At 37.4% G+C, this 25483-nt stretch overlaps 1 protein-coding gene across 5 annotated transcripts; it reads left to right on the forward strand.

The window, feature by feature from the left end:
* The first annotated feature begins 823 nt into the window (after positions 1 to 823).
* Positions 824 to 25483, forward strand: eps15l1b (epidermal growth factor receptor pathway substrate 15-like 1b). Of its 5 annotated transcripts, XM_044134982.1 has the most exons (25): positions 824 to 973; positions 1367 to 1408; positions 1511 to 1600; positions 1693 to 1740; positions 1838 to 1933; positions 2710 to 2769; positions 2854 to 2979; positions 3069 to 3128; positions 3205 to 3522; positions 4905 to 5062; positions 6019 to 6184; positions 7701 to 7763; positions 9356 to 9441; positions 9781 to 9853; positions 10454 to 10615; positions 11567 to 11764; positions 12191 to 12355; positions 12824 to 12935; positions 13046 to 13185; positions 13327 to 13387; positions 16305 to 16390; positions 16580 to 16631; positions 20020 to 20141; positions 21156 to 21172; positions 22288 to 22424. In XM_044134982.1, exons 1-24 carry the CDS (start codon positions 839 to 841, stop codon positions 21168 to 21170), a joined length of 2634 nt encoding a protein of 877 aa, XP_043990917.1. In that variant the 5' UTR covers positions 824 to 838; the 3' UTR covers positions 21171 to 21172; positions 22288 to 22424. The 5 variants fall into 5 exon arrangements, with proteins under 5 accessions (XP_043990917.1, XP_043990916.1, XP_043990919.1 ...); XM_044134981.1 differs by lacking the exon at positions 20020 to 20141 and having other exon boundaries at positions 22288 to 25483; XM_044134984.1 differs by lacking the exons at positions 20020 to 20141; positions 21156 to 21172 and having other exon boundaries at positions 22288 to 25483.

Below are 25483 nucleotides of genomic sequence, written 5' to 3' on the forward strand. Positions count from 1 at the left end.
CAAAGTAATAATTTAAAAGTGTGGAGTATTTTAATTTTTTTCATATTTATCCAACATGGGAGAAGCAGGTTTTATGTCTACACAGTGAAATTTGTTTTTCTTTCTTTTAAAAAAAAAAAAAAAAAGTAGCAGAGATTTATTTATATTGGAAGAGCAGCAATAAAGCCTTGCCACAGATTCTCAAATGAATTTAGGTTTGTACTTTGACTAGGCCATTCTATCATGAATACTCTTTGATCTAAGCCAGGGGTGTCAAACTCATTTTTGTTTTGGGCCAAATCAAGATCATGAATGCTCTTAAAGGGCCACTTGTGCCAGAATGTATTGATGAAACCTGCTCATAAACTGTTAAAATATCAATGAATCCTTAAAATTAAATAATGTTATTGAACATCTTTTCAGTCCTTCCAGGATTTTGTGATTCTTTTTGTGATTTTTTGCAATAAAAATTACTGTTTGTGGTACTAATCTGGAAATATTTGTGCTTATTTATGACAGCAAATGCAACTTTTTACTACTCACTGTATGGATCATGGATTATAATCTGACATCATTTAATGCTGAGGCAGCTGTTGGTACATAAATAACGTCAATAAGTTAGTGAATTCTTTGTTATTGTCATAATGATAACAACGAAATTAAAAAAAGAATGTGACATAAAAGTTAACGAAAAGTTAAAAACGACATGAATAAATAGCAAACAAACATACAAAATAGCCACAAATTGTACAATAAATATAGGTGACACTAGAGAGCCTTGCAGGTACAAGTACTTTAAAAAAAACAAAAAACCTAAAGATAAAACAAACAAAAATCACTGCTCTCCTGCCTTTTATTGATGACGTCACATTTCCGGAACACGCCGCTCCCTCGCCGGTGTTCTAAAGCCGCTCGCGCCCCCAATGGGCGTGTGCGCGGCGCGCGTTCACGACACACACCAGGAAATATGGCGGCGCTCATGACTCTCAGTCAGGTAACAACGTCAAACAAGATAAAGAAAGTCTTACATTTTTATTGTCCGTGGTTATCAAATAACAGTGACGTTTTTTTAAGTGTTCCATTTCCACGTCTCGACTCCATAAGCCTTATCAAGTATGTGTCAGTTAAACCGAATTAGCGAGTTTTCGTTATCCACTGAGTAAACATAGTTAGCTAGGTAGAGTTGTGATGGGTTAATTGTACGTTTCGGTGAAAATTAAACGGACCTAGATAAAAATTAAAGCTGTTTTCTTGTAGAAATGTGTTCTTAATTAATTACGTGTTAAATGTTTTGCTTATTTAGCACCAAGCTACATTCTGGGTTAACTTTACTAGTGCGTGTTGACAGTTGACATTTTTATCTGTCATTCTTTTCGTTCTTTTACAGTTATCAAATGGAAACGCAACATATGAAAATTATTACAGACAGGTAAGAGTTTGTGTTGCCGGCATTTTCTTTTTCAACTCTTCATGGCTCCTAAGCTAAATGTTATAAGTAATCTAATATTTAATTGTTTTGATTTTTGTGCAGCTTGATCCAGCAAACACAGGCAAAATATCAGCAGGCGATGCAGCTCAGTTTCTTAAAAAGTCTGGATTATCAGACAGTACACTTGGAAAAGTGGGTCTTGAACTGACTGACATGTTGACTCTAAATGTATTCAGTATATTCCATCTAATAATCTTTTTTTATTATTATTTTCACTTTTTCAGATATGGGATTTGGCAGATTCTGATAGAAAAGGCTATTTGGATAAGAGGGTAACTCAGTCATTCTTTCCATAGAGCTACTTTGTTGGTTGGATGCTGATGTATGCTGAAAACACCATATTTGTGCTGCTTTGTTCCTCTTTTGTAGGGTTTCTTCATTGCAATGAGACTGGTGGCATCAGCACAGGGTGGAAATGACATCAGCCTTAACAACCTCAACCAAAATGTAGCTGTGCCAAAATTTGTAAGTCTTCAAATTACTTTATCTATAGCTGCTGTTGAGCCGATGGGATTAAAATACCTCTGCAATGTTTTGGGAAAACAGTCAGTGGGTTTTATAGTCTCTAAAAGGTAATTAGGCGTGATACGAGATTGTCACAGTATGATGACAATTTTTTTCAGGAAGGATTCAAGGATTTTTTTATTGTCATACCACCTTGATAGTTTGTGGTACAAAATTTGTACAAAGGTCTCGAATCAAGAAATACACTACAATAGAAAAATAGAAGTTACAATTTATATGTATTTTTAATCTATAGCATCACATAATTGCTTTTATTACAACAGATAAACTTATTAGTAAAAGTATAATAATGGTGGCCATAATCTTTAACTACTCCTGTGTTCTATGTTTTTACTTTTCTGCATTTTATAGAGTATTTCCAGCTGAAGTTTGAAGCTGAGCTACTTTAATAAAAGCAATTGGCAGCTTGTCAATGATTCATATTGACTTTGTGACAGGAAGTATTTAAAGACAGCTTTTTTTTCCATAAGGGAAAATGTAATATTCAGTGTAAAGGCAAGTTATCACTTTTAGTGAATGCTCCATACAACTGGAGAAAACTCTGATTATTAAGTCACTGTCTCTGCCATCTTATAAAAGGATTGTAGAAACTTTGACTAAATTATCTAACCACTTATAAAGATTTTTTTTTTACTTTTAAGTACCAATAACCTCCCAATCATAAAGTTCTTCCAGTTTTTTTCTCCTATCCACATGTCTCTATCTTGTCTTTTTAGAGAGACACTGAAAGCCCGTTAGTAAATGCATCATCAACAACATCTGACTGGGCAATTAGGGTGAGCCAAAACAAACTTACAAGACTACTCTCAAGAAGAATAAATGGACAAGCTTGTCATCTGAATTTTTTTATTTTCTCCTAGCCTGATGAAAAGGGGAAGTTTGAGGCGATTTTTGAAAGTCTGTCCCCTGTGAAAGGTCTCCTCTCCGGTGACAAGGTCCGACCTGTTTTGATAAACTCCAAGCTACCTCTGGATGTGTTGGGAAAGGTAATGTAAACTCGCTAAGTAGCACTGTGCAGTTGTTTAACATTTCAAAGGAATCAGATCTTGATCGACCAATTATTGTTTAACTATAGATTTGGGACCTCAGTGACGTGGACAAAGATGGACATTTGGACAAAGAGGAATTCATAGTGGTATGCGTAGATCCTTTTCATTATTTACTGTTCCCTAAAGAGAAATGTCACACATATGATGTTTATCACGTTCCAGGCCCTGCATCTCGTTTATCGCACCATGGAGAAGGAGCCTGTCCCAAGCAGCCTTCCTCCTTCTCTTATCCCACCTTCCAAAAGAAAAAAATCTGCACCTGCTCTTCCTGGCGCTGTGGCCGTTTTGCCTGTCATGTCGGGCCTCGGATCCGGATCGGCTCTGAAGGATGCTCTGCGGAGCTCTCCTTCTCTGAGGAGCGCTACTCCTCCTGTGGGGAGTGCCGCGTCTTCTCTGGGTGGCATTTCACCCCTCAGTCCCAGCGGTGTCACCTTGTCCCCAAAACACTCCTTTAAATCCAGCTCACCATCCACTCCAGCGGTACGTCAACATAAAACTGCTCTTTTCTTTCTCCATCAATGTGATCATTGTTAGAGCTACGGGTGGACTTAAATTTTATCACAATATTTTGGTTTGATCTTGTGATAACAATAAAAGTAACAATAATAACTAGTTATTACTACTTTATTATCTACTGTCTGGCTGTGACTGCATGACATAACAATTATAGCACCACAAACATAAACACTATTTTTTTAAAACCCTCCTATATATATACACTATTTTAGGACAACAGTCGCATAATGAAGTGTGATTTGTATCACTAAACTGAATTGTGTTTAATGATATTTTCATATTTGTTGACATTTATTGATACTCACACTAAACAAACAGTGGAAAAAATAGTCAAAGTAACAATCTTGTTTTTTAAACTTTATTGTGACGACAATAAATCAAAATGTTATAAGGAATATATCACTATAAACGATACGATAAATACCCACCCATCAGACAGAGTTTGACTGTTCCTTATGAAATCTTACTTAAAATATAAAATTTACATTGTATCTCCTACCTTTGTATATAATTTTTAGAAAAACTCTATATTGAATCTTTCTAAGAATAACTGAAGTGTTAAGTCATGAATAACATGCTCTTCAATGTAATTTTTCTTCTTAAATTTGGACATATTTGAAAATATTATTCATCATATCTTTTATTTTTAGAAAATAAAAGATGCTCTCCTTGCTGCGTTGGTTAGTTCTGCTCAGTTTATGCAAAAATAAGAAAAGCTCCACATTAAATACGTGTTACAGTTTCTGCGCTTTGACTTTTGGAGAGACTAGTATTCCATGTATTAACTTCATTGTTACCAACAGTAGGACTTGTTTTACCACATTGTTGAGCGCATTGTATGTGGGACAGTTTGTTTCTCCTGCAGGGATTTTTTTCACCCGTGACTTTCTGAGAAACAGGTTCCCTTGAAAGGGAAGCAAGTGGCTTTATCAGAATAGTTGGGACTTGACTTGAATTAATGTAAATGCAGATTTATGTACAAATTTTGTAAATTTGTCTCAAACAAAATGTTGTTGAAAGTAGCGTTGCCATTGTAACTCTAAGAGGAATCATGATTAGTCTATAATTCTTTCAGCGTAGATGCAGCTGATATTAAACTTTAAAATACACACTTGGGCAAAATACACTTGAACTAGATTGACATTAAAGTAGCAAAAGGCTTTGAATGTAATTGATTGGTCAGCTTTTTCTACTGTTGGGTAAAATCCCAATAAACCATGTTCATTTTTGGAGCTGTAGTATGACAGAATGTGAAAAATCTCAACGGTTTGAAAACTTACAAGGCGCTGTAAGTGGGATAAAATGCTCGTTTTTATTTGTTTTTTGTTGTCTTTTGCTCCCTCCAGGCTGCAGTGAACTGGGTGGTACCGGTGGCCGACAGAGAAACATATAGAGAGCTTTTTAAAAAAACGGACACTGATGGGGACGGCTTCATCACAGGCACTGAGATCATTGAGATCTTCATGCAGTCCAACCTCTCTCAGACCATGCTGGCGCAGATCTGGTGAGATATGGTCAATGCAAATGGTCTTTCAGACGTTTATAACGGCTTGAAAAGCAAACCACGCTCTGAAAGTGTTTTAAGATGTGCTTGAAATATGTTATTGGATATATTAAGGCAACAGAATATCCAGAAATCTGCATTTAAAGAGTTTTTTAATTTGACCTTAAACACATCAACATTATTGGTGCTTCTAGTAAAGATGTGAAAAGCCTTAAAATAAACTTTCATTGCTGACGCATAAACCACACTGCTGAAGTTTAGAAACCTGTTAATTATTTTTATCTATTTAGTAAAATTCAGCAAAATAAATGAGACAATGTGGCTAAGAAAATGGTCCTCACTATAATTTTAAAATGTTTCATTTGCATTAATTAAGTAACCATTGTCAAAAATTTAGCTACTGATTAATTAAAGACAACTATTTCCAAATTTGGTCAAATTACAAGCTAAATTTGACTTCTTTAAGTTCAAAATTAAAGGATTTTCTTCCTACAGTATAAAATAAGTTTATTTTAGGCTTTTTACTGATATCTCTGAGCAGTGTTTAAGCATTACTTGTTTGTTTCTTAATATATTTGCAGATAGATTTATTTTTTATGGTCCTGTTGGCATTTAAGTCTTGCTCTCTCAATTTATTATGAAAGTTTAAAATGTTTGTTCTGCAGGAAAACTGTTCAGTTAAATTAACATTTTGATACAGAGGACATAACAAGCAATAGCAGCTTTTGTTGAGGCTCAAGACTTTGATCTCATAACCTTTTGCTTAATTTTCCTGTCAGAACGTTTCTTCATGATCTCTGTTACCTTCTGAATATGTTGAATCTTTCCACGTATTAATTTAGGAATTTTAAACCGTCTTAATGCAGAGTCTTAACCAGCGAGCGATGTTGGTATTAATTCTCAGAAGCTGGCGTATTTTTCTCTTTTTAAAGGAAAAACTGTTTTGTTTTCCACAGGGGACTCGCTGACACAAAACAGACAGGCAAACTGACCCCGGAGCAGTTTGCTCTGGCCATGCATTTCATCCAGCAGAAGGTGACAAAAGGCATCGACCCTCCCTCTGCCCTCACTATAGACATGATCCCCCCGTCAGAGAGGACGGCAGCATCGGCTATGGGCCTTGTGAGTCCAGACTCCATCTTTCGCTCTTCTTTAAGTCACTCTGCATCTTTTCAGTTTAGGCTATCTAAAGTATTTATCAGCTGTTAGTTTAAGTTTTGATCAGGCCCAGCTCTTGGACTTTGGAACTTTTCTTTGGGTTGTAAATGTTGTCACATATGCTTTTTACTCTTCTACAAATCTGCTCTAAAAATCTAATTAATTCCTTTAAATATCAGTTTCTCTACTGCAATGGCATCTTGCATATTCTATTCTTTTGACTTCTCTTGAACTTTTCAAATTTATTCCCATAGCAACCACAAACATCAATATACTTGGTTTGTTCGTGATAAACCAACACAAATTGGTGCATAATTGTGAAGGGAAAATAAAGTTATGCATGCTTTGCTAAATTAAAAACATGGCTATGCATCTCAAAATCCACCTCAGATGGCTTCTAATTATTAAAGAGTCCAGGTTTGTGGGGTTAAATCCCAGTTTCTCAAAAGTTCATGAAGACCAAGGAGCAGCAGAAAGATCAAGGGTCACTTTGAAAATAGGATTATGGGACAGCATTAACCAGAAGAGCTGCACACCTCCACCTCTCAAGTGAGAGAATCTGTAAACAGGACAGATTAGTTGTATCTGCCACAATCAGTGATGTCAGTGATGATACTTAGTAACGTGTTATTGATGTCGGATCACTTTTTTTAGTAACGAGTAATCTATCGCGTTGCTATTTCAAATCTGGTTATCAGACTACAGTTACTGTGCGTTACTATTTTATTTTGCAATTTAATTTTATTTCCTCACTTGGGGAGTGACCACCATTTTTATGCGACAGTTATCAGCAATGACAAAAACATAAACAATGGAGATGCACATTTTGTTGCTGGAAAATCAGGAACTATTTAAAGTTGCGGTCATCAAGTCCGATTATTATAAGCAGCTTTGGGCTTGTTTTTCTTTTTTTTTAAGTCGCTTGCAGACTTAATGAGTCGGTGCGGTTTTTGGGCTTGGAAATAAGCAGATATAACCCCAGAATTTGTTTGTCATCCAGTTTGTGTTAGTCAGGCTCATGATCCGTAAGAGGAAGATATGGAAATAAAACACAACCACCAAAACCAAACAAATAAATTGGAAATAATAAAATGAAATTTATTTTGATGTCTTTCTAAACAAAATCTTAATAAGAATGAAAATTATTGAGCTCATTTTAATTTATCATGCTATTAGTTAACTTGTCACTTATTGCGCCAAGCTTAAAATGTAAATGTATGCCACACTTTCCAGATTTTATTTGTAAAATGATTCGAGCATCCATCATTTTCTTTTCCCTGCATGATTATGCACATCTTTGTGTTGGTGTATTACATAAAAACTCAAAATACATCGAAGTTTGTGGTTGAAACATGGCAGACTGTACGTTTAATTTAAGTAATTTTAAATGCTGAGCTCTTCCTTGCTGCCCTCCAGTTTTTCAGTTCCGACAGTCTGATAATGCTTGTCCCTCTGAGTCCTTTTCTATCCTGTCTGTCAGAGCTTTATGGGGATTCTTCCTTCTGTGAGAGCAGACCTGGTTTCCTCAGCCAGTATGCGCAGAGTGAGTATTTCAGCACAACGCCACCAGGTGGTGCTGTTGCTCTTTCACACGTGTGAGAAAAGGAGCATCCAGCTGTGCTTTCAGAGTCAGGCCACCTGTTAGACCAGATGGTTTCTTTAGTTCTTAAAGTCTTTCTTTGTAGTACGTTTCGTTTTGAGTGTGTGTTTGTTTGTAATAGTAGCATGACTCGTTTCCATTTCTGTCTACATAGATGTTCAACCTTTTCACAGTTTTCACAGAAGAAATGATTATATCGTTGTTGTAAAAGCAAAGAATATATTTAGATTTTTTTTGTGTGTGTTTGGGGGTTATGTAGTTGGTGCTTTGCAGCAAGAAGGTCTTGGGTTTGAATCCCAGCTCGGGCTCTTTCTGCTTCCTCCCACAGTTCAAAAACATGACTGTAATTGGTCTATAAATTTGTGTGTCAATGGTATTAACTGGAAAATATCTTTGAACCAAAATTACTAGAGTTCTGCTTTAAAACTAACTTTTCTATGCTGAACTTCCAAGCAAAAATCTAGTATTTATTTGCAGAAAATAATACAACTCCCCCCACCCCAAAAAAAAAACAAAACAGGATCATACTGACTTAGAAACAACAATACTAATGTTTTAACTCAGGAAGAGTTCAGAAGTCAATATTTGTTGGAATAAATATAAAAAATAAAAACAGGAGGTTTTTGATGGGGTTCAGTCCAGTGGGCTCTTAGTTTTATCCAGAGCAGCCATCAGAGGAAACGTTTGCATCTTTTATTCAGGCGTTGCAGGGACAAGCGACATATGTGCTGTGTTTTTGGGGAAATTGTAGTTAGAGATTTCACAGAAGTAAGATAGATTCAACACTTTCAAATGACAAACTCCACTTCTGATGAAACTGTGTGACTCTGTTAGAGCTCTGGTGGAGCCAGCAGTGCGTTGTCTGAGGAGGCTAATGGCTACAAATAAGCATCTGATGCATTGCAGTTCGGCAAATCATCTCAAACATTAGTTTTTATTTTTCGAAATTGTCAGATTTTTTTTCCTAATTCAAATTTGCGCAATTTTAAAGCCAATGGAAACTGTCAGGATGTGCAGAACGAGTAGCTAATCTCACACTCCAGGCCGGGATTCAAACTTTTTCTTATTTTTTGCTACAGTGCTACTAACTACACCACTATGCAGCCCTCTGTTCCAGAACAGTGTTAGGTGAAATTTTGTTATGTTTTAAAACCTTGAAGCGTACAATCAGCCCATGAAATCCTCTGTATGCATTTCTCTCCGTTCATGTATTGTCTGCCTCTCACGCTCCCTCCAAGCTGAGACAGAGCTTTCTGTTTCCTTCCTGTGACTTTTGTTTTCTTAGAAATACCAGCGGGGAGCTTTTCTCTCTGCCTTTATTCTGCTCATGTCCCTTGTTTTACTTTGTGCCCTACTTTTCATCCTCCATCATGTGTGTCAGAATCACTCCTTCATGTCTTTAATCACGTCGGTGTCATCCAGTACGCGTTCCCCCTCCTGGGGTTGTCCAGCTTGTTATCTCCGCTCTTTTCTTTTTCTTTTTGCCCCCCGCCCCTGCTTCTCTTAAACGACTGTCTCGATGTCTCTCCCCTCAGGACAGCACCAGCTCCATTGGGTCAGTTGAGCTCACAGGCAACAAAGAGCTGGATGACCTCAGCCAGGAAATAGCTCAGCTGCAGAGGTGAGCGCCTGCACCCTGAGTAGCAGCAGGATTGCTTTGATTCCCTTCCTCTGAGGGGAAAAACGAGAGAAAATTGAAGTTGAAAAATGCTGACGATCAGATGTTTTTCACTTTAACACCACCAAATTTGCTGAAGAAATGAAATAAAGCAAAGATAATGTTTTCAGTTACTTTAAATCGTTTAGAAAACATAATTCATGGTTAAAAGTAGTTCTTGTTCAGACAGAATGCCAGCAATCACTGCTTTTTTTCCCGTGTTTGTTAAAAACACAAACCTTTCAACACATTTACGGATGTTAATCTCCTGCCTTTGTTTACCTCTTTTTTTGTCATTGACAGAGAGAAGTTTTTCCTGGAGCAAGAGATTATGCAAACAGAGGAAACCATAAGACAGAAAAACAGTGACGTTCAGGTAAGATGAAGCTAAAATGTTTACAGGTTCGTCTCAGTAACTTAGAATGCTTTATGCTTTAAAATATTACATTATGGCGAAGGTGTGTTTAACCGCCTGTAACCATGGAAACAATGCTCCACCATCATGTAGCCTAGCATGTACGGAGAAAAACTGGTTTGCGTCTCTTCCTCTGTACGTTTTTAATGCCGCTCCGATTTAAGGCAGACGCTATTAATGACATAAATCATGTGGTGTGAATTCAGGCAAAGACGGTAATTCTATCAACACGTCAGGCGGGAGGAGGTATGGGACGGCTTCTAAGCTAGCTGTTTCAAACTTCAGTAAATATCAACATCTATGAGCCCCAACCAGGTGTGATACGTTCAAAGACAAATCAGCTCGACTCGAACAAGAAGAAATCATGAATAAACTGGCAAAAACAACTTGGGAAAACAACTTCAGTCACTCAGTTCAATACTCCCAATCCTCATTTCCGACATCCATCATGGCATTGCAAATGATAAAGTGACTTAATTGATCAATAACGGTTTTGATTAAAAGTCCATCAGTAAGGATGGTGGTTTGTAGCCGACCTCTGTGTTTTTTGGTGAAACTCAGGACATTCAGCTGGACTTGGACAGGGAGAGCAGCAGCCTGCACAGCCTGACGTCCCAGAAGCAGGACGCTCAGGGACGTCTGGACGAGATGGACCAGCAGCGCTCCAAGCTGGAGGGAATGCTCAATGAACTGAAGCAAAAATGCCAGGAGGAATCTCAGCAGGTCAGAGACGGGACTTTTTAAAACATGCCTTAAACATGCTATAAATATTTTTCACTTATGAACAGAACAAACAAAAACGTAAAAACATGAACCGGTAACACTTTATGAAGTGTAAACATGACATAAGACCTGTCACGTGAACGATAATGACTGAAGTCATTAGATAAATAATGACATTTTTAATGTTATTTGGCATTAAAAATTTAGTTGTTTACTGAACAATGCAAGATTGACACTTTTAACACAACTTTTAGTGCAACTTTGCATTAAAAGTGTCATTATTTACCGAATGATACTTCAAGACAACAGTCGTAAGCATTTATGAAGAGTCATTCATGTTTAGGTCAGTCTTGTGCACACCCCTTCAAATAAAGTGTCACCCATTATCTGGTCGGTAAAGGGTAATTTACATTAATTTCAATATATTGTATATATTAAAGTGACAATATGCCACTGGTTTACAATTTAGTCTATACTCGTTAAGGCATGTCATCCTCTATTAGTCCAAACCATGACCCATGGGTTTGTCTCTTCTGTCCTTTTTGTCCTTTGTCATCCAGTTTATGCAGCATGGATTAAGAAGATGAAATCTCTACCATGGCATCTGTCCATTCTTTCATCTTTGGGGGAGTAGGATTGATTTCCAATGTTTCAAAGTTATCCTAGAGGCTGTAATCAGTCTAACTTTAATCTGCAATCTGTCAAAATTCCTACTCGCTACCCCCTTTCTATATTTAGTCCCAAATCTTTTTTGCCACAACAATTTCATATTTGTAGATTCATCATTGCTTGAAAGTTTTGTCAATTTGTAAAATCTTGAGTCTGTCATTTGTCCTTGTGATAAATTTAGATAATCCAGGATGGGGTTCTCAAAGTTGTTGAACTAGTTTTAATTAAAGACTAAATGTAAATGTATTAACTTTATCTTCATGTTTTGTGTTTGCTCTGCAGATTTCTTCTTTGCAAAGTCAGATCCGCTCTCAGGAGACCAACGTTCGCAGCCAGGAGGACGAGCTGAGCCGCACCAAGGCGGACCTGAGCCGACTGCAGGAGGAGGAGGCCCAGTTGGAGCAGAGGCTGGTGACCGGCCGCGTTCAGCTGGACAGCATCGTGAAGTCGCTGCAAACCACGCAGGATGAGATCAACCAGGTCAGGCAAATGGCTGAAGACAATTGAAGTTAGAGATCAGGTTGAGGTTTGAGGATTTTAATGCATTTTCTTAAAGTAGCACACTCTCCCCTGAATGCAGTTGGTGCTAAGTGTAGAGATGTTACAACTTAGTCGTTGTGGTTATTTCCCTTATCAGTTTAACCACTAACCAAGACTTCAGTTTTAGTTTGCAGATCTCATACATTCCTTTTTCCAGAGTCAGAAGGAAAGAGGAAGTGTAAAGTGTTCTGCAAACCCAAGACCCTAAATGCAAACTCTTCCTTCAGATATGCATGTTTTTCAATTTTAAGTGAAAGTAGTAACCCGATACACAAGAATTTATTTTGAAGAAAAGAGTAAAAATTAGAAGCTTAATAACACCAGTATGGGGAATTTATTTTTTGAACTGAAATGTTTTGTTTGTAGGCTCGCAGTAAGTTGTCGCTGATCCAGGACACGCAGAAGGAACTGACCCAAACTATTGAGCAGTACAACAGCGCTTTGAGCGAGATCAACAGGGGGAACTTCAGCAATCTGCCCGATTTGAGCGAAGGTTTCACCGAGAGGGAGAACGGAGGATTCAGGGGTTCGGTAAGGAACCAAGAAATGAGATTATTTCTCCCAGCTCCTCCCATAAAATGCTATTTAGAAAAGATACATGTAAAAGGAGTTTCAGTTGTTCAATTTGTACACATTTCATTTACATATTAATAAAAATGGCATGAACAAAAGTTACTCATTTTTTTCTTAATTATGAATGGAACAATTTTTAGTGACATTACAGCAACATTACAAACTATTTGAGTTTGGCAGGCCTTACATAAAAATAGAAATAAAAATGAATGGATCCTTTTCAGTTTTCTTAATTTATGTTTTCAGTTGTGTCTGTCAACCAAATTCACTTTTAAATTCTTGATATTTTAAGATACATGGAGAAAATGAGGCTTTCTAGCCTATCAAAAGACCACTGCTAATTTATGTCTTTTTGTAATTTTTTATTTTTTTTTTTTAATTTCCTTTCATTGTTGATGAATGAATGAATTTGTTTCTGTTTGTCAGGATGACTCTTTCAAGTCAAGGATAGCCATGTTCAACAACAACGGCATTAAAAAGGAGCTTCCTGCAGACCCCTTCCAAGTAGAAGACCCCTTCAAATCTGACCTTTTGAAAGGTCAGAACAGCAGCCTTACTGTTATTTATGAATCACATGTTTTCATGCTTTCAGACGTTGATTGTTATTGTTTATTGCTAATTTATATTGATTTTTTTCTTTTTTCCCAGATCCATTTGGAGAAGATCCTTTCAAAGAAAACGATCCCTTCAAGGGAACCTCATCTGACGACTTTTTCAAGAGATCCAACAAGACGGACTTGTTTGGCTCTGGAGATCCTTTCAGTAGAAAACCCACACCACCAGCTAAGGTACGACTCTTTGTTTTTATTTTTATTTTTAGTGCTAATTAATGTTCCCTTTAAATGCAGCTTGATTTTGAATGTTTGAGGTATCTGCAAACTAAATAGTCTCTTAATTCTCTCTGTTTCATTATAATTATTCATTTTCAGCCGAGCGCCTTTGGGAGTGGCGACCCATTTGCATCAAACAGCTCTCAAACGAAGGATTCAGGTAGGCAGCTTGTGCAGATATTTAAATATGCAGAGTTGTTTTTATCAGGTCCTGTCTGCATGGCTAAATGCAGAACCAGTTAAAAACAATATCTGTTTTTATTTTTAGTTTCATGTAGGTTGTACAGCACCTAGCAAACGTCTTCACTCTTTGTCACCGCAATCTTCAATTTATTTTATTGTGATTTTTCTGATTGAACATTTATCCCATTGCACAAAGTTGTTCATAATTGTGAGGATTGCAAGTGATTCATGTGTTTTTTTGTTTTTTTTTTAGGAATTTTAATCTTTCCATACACAAGTTTAAAACCCCCCAGAAAGACAAAATACTGAAAAAATAAATAAAAAACTAAAATAAGAAAAATATAATACATAAACTTATTATATCTCCACTTTTTTATACGTTAAACATTATAAAAATCAAAATACTGGTATATTTCACGTCTATTTTTTCAAAAATATTCCAAAGTCTGCCTTCGTCTGAAATTCAGACCCACTGAATTAATTCTCTGAATTCTCAACTTTGCTGGAAATTTTTGTGTTTCTGGAATAATTCTAGTTTTTGACTCAAGTTGGTTCTTTGACTTTGACTAGGCTTTTTGAACACATCAGTGTCAAATATAAACCATCCTGTTGTAATCTTCGCCACTATCATTTTAAAAAATATTAGGAAATGTTTCCAGAGGTCATGAAAGGTCAACCAGCCTTCCCCCACCACCTTCAAATCAGACAAAATTGATGTCAATCAACTCACCTATGTTTGTGCAGCAACATTTTTTGTTTGTGCTGCATGGCTCTGAAGATATTAATGAAAATTTAGAGGTCAACCAGCCCCATCACTTTACAAAGTCTAAATAATCTTAAAAATTAGCTGGGAGGGGAGCTAGTTGACCTTTCTTGACCTCTGGAAACATGCCTTAGTACCTTTAAAATAACAGGAGCACAAACAAAAGTATTTGCTGCACAAAAACAGCACAATTTTTGCTTGATTCAGACACCATTCTTATTTGAGTGGGAGGGGCTTGTTGACCTTTCATGACCTCTAGAAACATTTTTTTTCTTTAAGAAAAAACTAAAAGTTTTGCTGCACAAATATTTGGCGCCATTTTTGTCTGATTTGTGGGAGGTGAGGTGCCAACTTCACTCTGCTTGTATCCTCTTCTTTAAAGATTTTGTATAAATGTTGTGATCAGATATCGGATATTCAAAAGGTAACCAAGATAAAATCTTTGCTGTGGTGGTGTGGGAAGTGGTAAAAACCATGAGCTCACCTCGTCACCCAGGCACAGCGTCACCTGTGGACACACCTCTGTGGTTCCCGAGGTGCCCAGGAACCACTCGTAACAACAACACAAAGAAAAGTTTCAACTAAACCTAGAATTTTCCCACCAGAGCTTCAGTTCTCTGTATTCCTGCAGTTACTAAGTTTTGTTTGATTCTCTGATTCTCTGGTTTGATTCTTACAATAATTTTTGCCCTCAGTCATGCTCAATAAAATTTGTCTAGACTCAAAGCAAATTTCTTTTGTTTGACGTATTTACGGTATTTTTATTTTTTTTTTTCAGTTTTGCTACAAATGATCGAGCATTGCTCTATTATTTCAATTTAGGCAATAAAATGTCCCTCTGTTTTTATTTAAAAAAAAACCAATTCGTTTATTTGTTTACATTTTTTGTGTATTTTTAATATTTTATTATGTGATTCATTGTAAGATCTTCAGGATGTGGCAATAAATGATTAGTCAAATTTACAATTACATTTTTTGTTCTTCCACTTCACTGTTCTGAGTTTGTCTTTCATATAAAAAGTCTATAAAATACACTGAAGTTTGTTTTAATGTGGAAAAATACAGGTGTTTTTTACAATCCACTTAGCAAAGAAGCTGCTGACATCAGATACAAGTCCAACACATTTATCCCTTTGCTTGAAGAAGCAGATTTTTTCTTTAGTTTTCCCAGAAAATGACTCCATTACTGGACTTGTGGACGTGAGAGATGTCGGGTTAAAAGACTCATTCTTAGCCGCTCCGGGTGACGTGTCAGATTCAGGTTTTATTTTTGGACGGTGGGGCAAAAGGGGGCAAATAATTTTTACTCTCTGTGGCTTCAGTTTTTCCTCTGGTCTCAGGTTATTTTTAGCCGAGCACCTACGCATTTAACTACTGACCGACTGAAAATACTCTCTCCCCCCCCTCACCCTGGAAAAACAGGAGGCCAGCAGGAGCCAAACAAAACAGAAACTCTGTGACTGTTGCTCCTTCACTCAGAGAACACACTGCCACTCCTCTACGTGCTCCCGCTGCCTCTGTCCTCCCTGGGTATCTGCTGCCATTGAAGTGCCGGGCCTGGTTCGCTGAGGAAGTTGTTTAAAGTAGTTGGTGGCAGCTGCAGGTCGACGCTCTCTGTGCGCTGCAAACGCTCTCCAGAGGAACACAGAGGCGACTGTAGACCTGAGCCGAGTCACCGCATCGCGTAAAGGAAAACGTTGCGCCGCCGCACGTGAATGGGCCCTTCTGTGGTTTAGGCTCACACAACAAATGTATTGTGTTGCAATGTTTTTGTTTTCGCTCCAACCATCTGCAGTTTGTTGCTTTTTTAAAAAAAAATTTTTATTTCTTTTAAATTAAGCGGCGTCAAAACAACTCCAGCTCAGTTCTGGACTGATGCCTTTAATTAACCAATCAGGTTGAACAAAAACTAAATTAAAAAAACGCAGCTTCAACAGGTCTGCACAGAAAATCTCATGGAAAATTAAACAGTTATGCCACATTCTCTGCTCTAAATAGCACAAAACCCCCTCTAACTCTTTAGAATAAATTTGACGTGTGGTTTTTAAGGCCAAACTTTGTTGTGATTTTTGGCTCTTTCTGTGTCTGCAACCAAGTAATCCAGATGCCTTTAAATGAACTTTTGTTGCAGACTTGTTTGGAAAAGCGGACCCGTTTGGAAGCAGTTCTTTCGGAGGCAAAGGCGGCGGATTTGCTGATTTCAGTCACATGTCAAAGGTGAGCTCTTGTACTCATGAATCACTTACACCATAAAGCAGTTTTCCACTGAATCTTGTACTTTTCAGCCTTTACTTTCACCTTGATGGATCTCTGGTGCCTTTAAAAATCTGCTGTGTTCATAACTTTGTAAAATTGTTGACTGTTTTTCTTTCTGTTCTCTTTTTTTATTATTCCTCACATGAGCAGAAGCCTGACCCTCCTAAGAAGAATGTGCCTAACCGGCCCGCGCCTCCCTATGGTAATCCCTCATTTTAAGTTCCTCTTTTTGTGTGTGTTAACATTTGCAGTTTATTTATACATTAACAGGTTAGTGCTCTTCACCAGTGGCATTTGACACTCTTCAGTAAAATTTTACGACATCAGTGTAAAAATATCCAAATTCATTGGCACCAATGTGATTAATATTTTGTACAACCCAATTTTGTTTTTTTAGCACAAAATCAAATTTTTTCCAGAATTTATTTATGTAAACGTTTTTAAGTAATAGCATAACAATGCAAGTACAGCCTCTCAATAAGCTTTAATTTTTGACATTTAACACTGGAACTGGAAGACATTTTAAATATCCAAAATAAATAAACAAAACAACTGAGACAACACATAAAATGGAAACTCTATAAACAAAATTATACTTCTTTAAACGGACTAATTGAGACCAGAATGAAGCCTTTTGTCATGCAGTCTGTGGTAGGAAGAAAGACACGAGAAAAACAATCATCCAAATGGAAATGTTCAGGGTAATTTTAATTTATCACATAATTAATTGCAGATTCTTACAAAGATTTTAAGAATCTTAACTTTAGGCATATTTAAGACTGTTTTAAAAAGTCTTAAATATGCCATTATTTTCTGCAGTTGATGCTAAAATGTTTCATAACTTTCATAAATTACAACAAAAGGAAAATAACGCCAAACTGGTGAATGACTCGGGGGTTTTTTTTTAGTCTCTCCATGTTAGCTCTGTGTGCCTGTTGCCGTGGCAATCAACTGACAGCAGAGGTTATGTTAAAAACATATTTAGTCCGTTACGATATTATGTTTTCAGGCGTGATGTTATTTTTCTGATTATTAATAAGTAGTCACCCAAACCAAAGCAATAATTACTGCGATTATTTATTTATTTATTTTTGTTTTTGGGTCATTAATTCGAACTTGTTTTTTTATTTTTTGGTCTTATTTATAACTTTATTTTTATTAATAAAGTTATAAACGTTTTGGATCTTGGTAAATATTTTTGATTTGCGCGTCAAACCAGAGGGACGCGCTCAGTTCATCGTTGTCGCGGCGTTCAGTTCGTCTCCTGAAGATGGAACAGCAGAGATCAACTCAAAACATTCCTGAGATCGACTGGTTGACCATGATCAACTGGTTCGGCACCCCTACGATGAAAACCCTGAAGTCACATGCCACATCACTTATGATGATTACTTACTAGCTTTATCAATTTAAAAATAGCATCTCAACTTTTCAGAATGCTTTTATTGCTTCTGTACAATAACAATAAAAGCATTCTGAAAAGTGCAGATTTGAGACGCCGTTTTTAACTTGCATCACAGATCCTCCTCCGTACTCAACTGTCACCAGAGATGCTTTTCCACTCAGTCATTATTTGTTTCACCTGCAGCGTTTGCTAAAAGGTTTCTGAAGTCCATCGTTCTAATTACAATCCACATTTACATTTGTGATGGTAGGACAGGAAGTGATTTTTTTTTTTTTTTTTTTTTTTTTTTTTTTTTACAATCTAATAGAGACTCAAAAGAGATCTAGTTTCTTAGTATGTGGTTTTTTTCTTTTCATCATCCTCACTGTGCGAACTAGCAAGATAAATATTGATCTTTGTGTGTCAGTCAATTAATTAATCTTTCTTTTTAGACCACTTTTCATACCAGGAAAGATTTAGCACGAAGTGTTTCATTCAAACCAAACAAAATGGTAGAAATAATTCCAAAACAATTTTAACTGAACTTCTTGTAACAGAAAGAAAAACTGGAGGAATTATTAAAACATGAAATTAGATGAGTCATGAAAAATAAAAATTTGTGAGAAAATTTGAATCTACACAAATTATTTGCTGATCAAAAATGCCAAGAAGGCATTAGAGGACATAAAAAATATAGATTATGATTGGATGAAACTTAATTATTTAAAAAGGGTGAATTAAAATAAGAAATGGAGAAAGATTTTAGATTCCGTGTTGTATTTCTGCCCCATGGTGACAAAAAGTCCTTAATTATTCATTACAAGCCAGAATATAAAGAAAAATCAAGCATAAATAAATTTTAAAAGGTTTAAGATACATTACTGTAACTCAACATCAAATTAGATTTTTCTAAATTTAAAGGTGAGTTTTCTTTTTACCCATCACTCCCAGGAGTTTCATTAAAAGAAAGAACTAAAACTATTTTAAGCGCTCCACTTGCGTTACTATTTTTTTTTGTGGGCTCATAAACGTTTTATGGCCTAAATACGTGCTAGAAAGCTGCTTCCTCAGTAAGGTATGCGGTTGCAGAGATAGTAATTTCTTGATATTGTCAACAGGAAAGCTGCTGGCAGAGATATGTGAAAAGTAAGAGGAGAAAGCACGTGTGAACCTCCATATGACACGTTCTCATCATGCTGATATTAATAGGACATGTTTTTTTTTTTATTGTATTTTATTTTTTGCCCTTACTATAATAACTGATGCTAGTTAAGTCAAATTCTCCTCTGTTGGATGACAACGAGTGTTACTTTCTCTATTTTCTTTCTGCACTCAGAGCCTGGTGTTTGTCTTGCTTTTTCGGTGCATGTGAAGTCACACAACACCTACAACCCATTCCCAGGCCATGCCCTTCCGGTGTGACCTTGCACTTATTCTTTAAGCAGAAGCTGCAGCCTGAGAAACCTGGTGTTCCCCTTTGCTTTACCACGCAGAACAGTGTTGAGATGAGCTGCCACGTTTTGCCAATGAGCCTGTTCTCGCAGTGTGCCTCTCAAGTAAAGGGGAAGTGAGAAGCCCACTCCTAAATTTGTGGGCTGCTCTCAATATCTGCATCGCAGAAATAGTTGCACAACTAATCCTGGTCCTGTGAGAGGCTGCAATTTAGCTGTTTGTCTGCACTTGTGTTGCAAGATTTGTTTACAACTCTCGACACAAGTTTGGTTTAGTAATAGGGATTTAATTAGGCAAATATTTGGTTAGTCTTCCTACATGTTTTGCTTAAGCCCTCTAGGTTTGCTGTGACGGCGGTCACGGATCATGGAAACCAGTTAAAAGTGATTATTGGAAATGTGTTTTCAGTTTACAGTAGAAAAGGGTGTGTCTGTTTTTTTTTTTTTTTGTTTGTTTTTTTTTTTTTTACAATGATATGTTCCAGAAAGCAGCACTGTGCACATTGAAGCATCAATGCATCAGTGAGCTTTACTCAGAAAATGTGGTTAGCACCTTTTTTTGAACCTTTATTGCTTTACCCAGGGTGCCGATTCTGAACGGCGTGGGCCCAAAGCTTTAGGCTTCCTGTGAATTATTCAGACGGCCCACGATTACGCATTCTTCTTTTAAGTGTGAGCTGATTTTCCCAAGGGAGCTCTGATGAGATGGAAAAATATTTTAGGTATTTATTCATCTAAATGTTTATTTCCTCCAGTGGATCCGCTCGGTTCGAGCGCATCAGAGCTGCTGCAGGGTATCAGTAGAGACTCTTTTATTGCGACACATTCAAGAAAAGAATCCAAAGACTGTCCTGTGGGTTTTGCAGATTTTGGCTCTGTAAGTTCAGTCCACTCATTTTTTTATTTATTTAATGGACAAAGCATTGTCGTCTGCATGAGCTGCAGAGCTGACGTATCAGGGATGTCGTCTAATGCCGCTGGGCCACGTTTCGTCCCTTTACACCAGAAAGCCAATACTCACAGCGAACGCATTTGCTGGCTGTTGACTAACAACATTCGAGAGCTTTTTCACAGTTGGGGTGCAGGGAAGCCAAGTGTCTGCATGACTGACTCAGACAGTTCTGGAGCTTCATCTCTGTCTCGGCGTACGTTTTCGGTAGGGGTGCACCGATTGCAGTTTTCTGGCTGATTATCGATTTCCTACCTACTAAAAATTCTGATCTGAGGATTCCGATTTTAGTCAATACCAATTTTTTTTATCTAAAATGTTGCTAAATGTAGCAAGAAATCTGATGAGTTGCCCACAGTGAGATGACTGTGCTTAACACCAAACATATAGATGTTATCTGTTGGGCTGGTCTGCTAGTCAAACCTCTCTCACAGCTGAGCAGAAGAAGATGGCAGTTGACTTAAATGCCTTTGCCGAGGTAGAAAAAAACCAGTGATTAAGATCAGCTTCACATGTAAAAATCACCAATTTCCCAGAATTAGGGAAATCGACACTGATAAATTGGTGCATCCCTAGTTTTTGGGCTTGCATGTTCAGCAGGAAGCGGCGATTTATAATCCGTACCGTTACCAGACAAGCAGACATGTCTGCACTTCAGGGGCATTTTCCAAGTCATTAAGTTCAAGACAAAGGCTTATCTGCTGTCAGAGGATGATTTGCCTCGGAGCTGAGCTCAACTCAATAAAATATTCCCCTTCTGCTTTCCTCATGATGGCCGGGCATGCTCTCCGGTGGAGAGATGATGCATGGCAGCTGTTGGTGTCTTTTCACGTGACGTGAATTTATTTTTCTCATTCATGCCTGCATGATTGTTGTAAAAGGGATTTGTGGGGGTTTTTTATGTGGAGCTTTGCAATGTGATTTGTTTTGTTTTTCTGCCAGGATCTGAAGTTGTGAAGGTAAGACTGAAAAAAAGAGGGAAAAAAAAGGTGTGGTGATCAGTCTTTGCATGCGAGAAGCTCGTCTGCAGCGCATAATCCCAATATAGTGAATCATGAGAGCAATTATTTTTTACAAATATCCTGCAAAACAAAAAATTTGAAATTTGACATTTTGTTTGCTTTAGTTTAGTGTTGCTTTTAAAAAGTGTTGCTTTTAGCTCCTAGTTGTGCTTTTTGCTTTTTTGCGAGGAAAATAAAGTGCTGTGCAAAAGTGTTAATTACCCTTTAACTTTTAAACATTTTGTCACATCATAACGACAATATGTATTTTTATTAAATTTCCCTTTGGGATCAATTAAGTATTTTTAATTTAATTGAAATTTACTATATTTTGTTAGATTTGTTTTATATGACAGGCAAAGCTGTGATGTAGAATTTTATTACAAACGTAAAAATCTGAAAAGTGTGGCGTGCATTTATTCAGTGCCCCTGAGTCGATGTGTAGAATCAGCTTTTGCTGCAGATCATTTGGGGGTTTTTACATCTACAGACCAACATTTTTGCCCATTTCTTCCTTGCACAAAAGATCAAGCTCAGAGTGTTGCAGATTCTCAAGTGAATTTAGGCCTGGACTTTGACTAGGCCATTACTAACACATGAGTATGCTTTAGTTTAAGCCTTTCTAACTGGTTGTTTAGGATTGTTGTCCTGCTGGAAGTTAAAGCCCCCAGTGTCAAGTCTTTTTGCTGCCTTTGTGTTAAATATGTTTGCCACACTTTTCAGATTCTTTTATGGCACATATCGGCTGATTTATGGTCTAACGTGACAAAATGATAAAGTTTTATGATTATTAGTACTCCTACAAAGCACTACATAATTATCTCTGCTCCTTTTGTTTTACATTCATCTTAATTTTGTGTCAATTTGCCGCCATTTGCTGCTGATCATTTCACACAAGTCCGTCGTCGTTTCTGACTTTCTGCCTGTGTAGAAACGTCTGCTTTTGTCCAGTGATTTGTCTGTTTCTGTGTTGACATCTGAGCCTCAAGCCACAACCACATTCCTTTTTCTGTTTTTTTTTTTTTTTTTTTTTTTTATGTTTCCCAAATCTAATGTTTGTTTGTCTGCTCCAGTTTGGAAGTGAGAACCAGCAGCTGGAGTGGGCCAAGCGGGAGAGCGAGCGAGAGGAGCAGGAGCGACTGAGGCGGCTGCGGTTGCAAGAGCAGCAGGATCTGGAGCTGGCCATCGCTCTCAGCAAGGCCGACCTGTCCAACGCCTGACCTCCAGCTCGGTTCTCTGTCCACCTTCAGTCCGTTTACAGGCCCATCACCGCAGCTCTGTGTTTCTCAAATGACTTTAGATTTAAAACCGTTGGACGTACAAATGCCAGCTGTAAACGGGGGAGAATCCAGACTTCATCTTTGCTTAGTGCCACAATAGGAAAGTTTCAGACTCCAGAGCTGCATCTCCGCCTGCTGACTTTTCAAGCTGCTTGCTTGGTAAACCCTTTAAGAGTTATCTATAATTATTTCAAATCCTGCGCTACAGTAGCCACCGTCTCTTCATGTGCATAAAGCTTTCTGGGTCAATGGTGACGTAGAATTGCCACTTGAGTTACCACAACAGTACTGTTACAACTTTTACCAGACAGTTGGTCAAATATTCTCCTCCTGAACCTTCAGCCGTCAGTATAAAATAATGTGAAGATCAAATATTTATGAGCACAATTGAAGACAAGTGTCTTTCATTTTAGAGATGCATCAAGCAGAATTTTGATTTCTGTACACTTTTCCCTCTGCCAGTATGGATTTTGATTTCTTTTTAAGAGCTTTAATGCTTAAAATGTTTTCTATCTCTTCTCCCATAAGAAGTTAATTATTCATACAGAGTGTAGCCAGTGTCATTATTTAAACTGACTTTATTAACCATTACTAATACATCAGTCTCCATGTTGAACCTTATTTCAGACAGTCACAAAAGATTTTCAACATTTTCAAATCCACATAAGTTTAAATATTTTTCTGAAAGTCTAAATGAAAAAATATGAAAATATTTTTTCTCTTTAAAGCTGCAGTATGTAACTTTAATTAAAATATATATTTTTTTACACATGTATTAAAACTGGCGGCAGTTTTATGACAGTATACTGTTACAATATATTTTTATATTGTAACAGTATAATATGAGACCAATAATCTGTGTTTTCCCAGTGATAATTAGAAACAGCCAATTAGAACCATGAGGCAGGTCTTAGCGCTGTCAATCATCCTCCTTGTGGCGCTGCTCTTGCCCCTTACTCTCTTCAGCTAGCAAGCCTGTCGTGAAGGCTCAGGCTAGTTAGCGTGGCCACTGCTGATCAGTTTTTCTGTAAGTTGTTTAGTACACTTAGCAACGAGTACATGAGGATGATTGACAGCGCTAAGATCTAGTCCTCCTGGCTGTTTTTGGTCGGACATTGTGCATTTCTTCAAACAGCAATAGTAGCTCAGGAAGAAGGTGAAGGAGACTGATATTTTCACACTCTTAACATACTGTCATGGCGACAGTTTCAACAAATATGTAAAAAATATTTCTTAAAAAAGTTACATACTGCAGCTTTAAATAATTTTTTGCATTGCTGTGCTTTGATGGTGAAAGTAGATAACTTGGCTGTACTCCTTTCAGCCCTCTGTTAATCTGATTAAAGTCTTGCTTTCTCTCGCCATCTTGCAGCCAGTTAGAGAAAATACAATTTCCTTTCAGATTTTTACTGTTCTCCCTCTAAACTGATTATTACTGACAAAAGCTCATTTTGAGTCTTTTACTGATTTATTGTTTGCGCAACCTGATAGTGACCACTTATGGTGTGTTCATTGATCAGAAAAGCGTCTGATTTTTGAGTGTCCGACCAGCCGCGCTGAAAATTTGACCACCACAAACTTCTTGGTGCATCTCTAATTACTACCGACCAGACCTTCATCTTCTGCTGTATGTTGTTGTTTATTTCTTTACCCATTTTAACCTTGGAAAAACATCCAATGCTCAAAAACAATAAACCTGATCACAAAGGAGCAACCTGAATTTGTTCCCCTGTCTGTGCAGCAGCTATTTTTCATAAACTCTCCTTACTCCCAATGACCGCCCACCTTGTGCTTGTTGGTCTGTTTACCTTAAACAGCTGATTACAGGAGGTGGAGCTGCTCTGCCAGCATTAAAAAGGCACTTGTAGCACAGACTCAACACACTTTACCCCTACTCTCATCTTCCCACCTCTGTCATCATCTTCATCTTGCCGCGCGGGTCCAGTAATCTCTGCCGAGTTGTCTGAGACGGCACTCAGAGGGGGGGAGGATGTATTTATCTCATAGTAGTCTCGCAGACTGGAGCCATTCACAGCCATTTTATCTAAATACTAACTATAATGCTTTGCAACATAAACACTGGAGGACTTTTCTCTGATATTATGACATCCATATGCCTCTTCTCTGTGTTAGTGTAACAGGTCGTGCGAGTCGAATTAGGAATCTTTTACAGTTTTTGTATGAAATCAAAGAATGTGTGGCGTATGAAGTAAAATGCATTTGAAGTCTGTTTTCCATAAACATGAGTGAGACAGAAAACGTTATATTTAAAGTCAAACAGAAGACGTCAGCCCGTCTGCTGGCCTGAGCTTGTCCAGCTCCAGATGGTTAAAGAAACATTTTACCCACTCCATGCTTTATGATTACATTACATATAAATGTGCAAGTTTTGGATACTCCATAAGCTGCCTTGAAGGACTTGGTGTGATCCGTTTTTCTGTTGTTACACATGATTTTAGTTATTTATGCCTTTGTGTCTGCGGAGGAGGAATTAAATTCAAAGCCAGTGATGATCATTCCTCCAGTTATGACCCAGTTGTTCCCGGTTTCTCAGTGTTTGTCGAATTGATGCTTTGTTGTGACAGACTTGCACTCCCATACAACTAAAAGCCTCTTTAAAACGGAAAAGTGTAAACCCACTTTGTTTATGCTGTCGCTGTTACAGTTACGTCCTCTAAGTGACATCACTAAAGATTGCTCTTTTCTGACAAACAAAATCAACTTTTAGATGTTGTTTTTTTTCTGTTATGTTTATGTTTTAGTATGTGGAAGACAGCTTTCCAAATGCATTCCCACCCTCCAACACTAATCAGGTCTATGTGGCACATAAAGAATGTGTCGGATAGACTTGGCAGGTACATGTCCTATAGGCTACATACAGGGCATGTACAGCATGTGACATCGCCTTAATTATCTACATATCAGCATTGTAAGTTGTAACATTGCAAAGTATATATGTAATTAATAAAAATCAGGTATCTTGTTTTGA

The sequence above is a fragment of the Gambusia affinis genome, linkage group LG12, assembly GCF_019740435.1.
Source record: "Gambusia affinis linkage group LG12, SWU_Gaff_1.0, whole genome shotgun sequence".
Lineage (NCBI taxonomy): Eukaryota > Metazoa > Chordata > Actinopteri > Cyprinodontiformes > Poeciliidae > Gambusia > Gambusia affinis.

Excerpts from the sequence above, each read along its gene's own strand:
- eps15l1b (XM_044134979.1), top strand. The coding sequence starts at position 839 with ATGACGTCACATTTCCGGAACACGCCGCTCCCTCGCCGGTGTTCTAAA. Across the intron at positions 2,770-2,853 it reads CATCTGACTGGGCAATTAGG|CCTGATGAAAAGGGGAAGTT; the intron begins GTGAGCCAAAAC and ends ATTTTCTCCTAG. Across the intron at positions 11,765-12,190 it reads CGCAGGATGAGATCAACCAG|GCTCGCAGTAAGTTGTCGCT; the intron begins GTCAGGCAAATG and ends TTTTGTTTGTAG.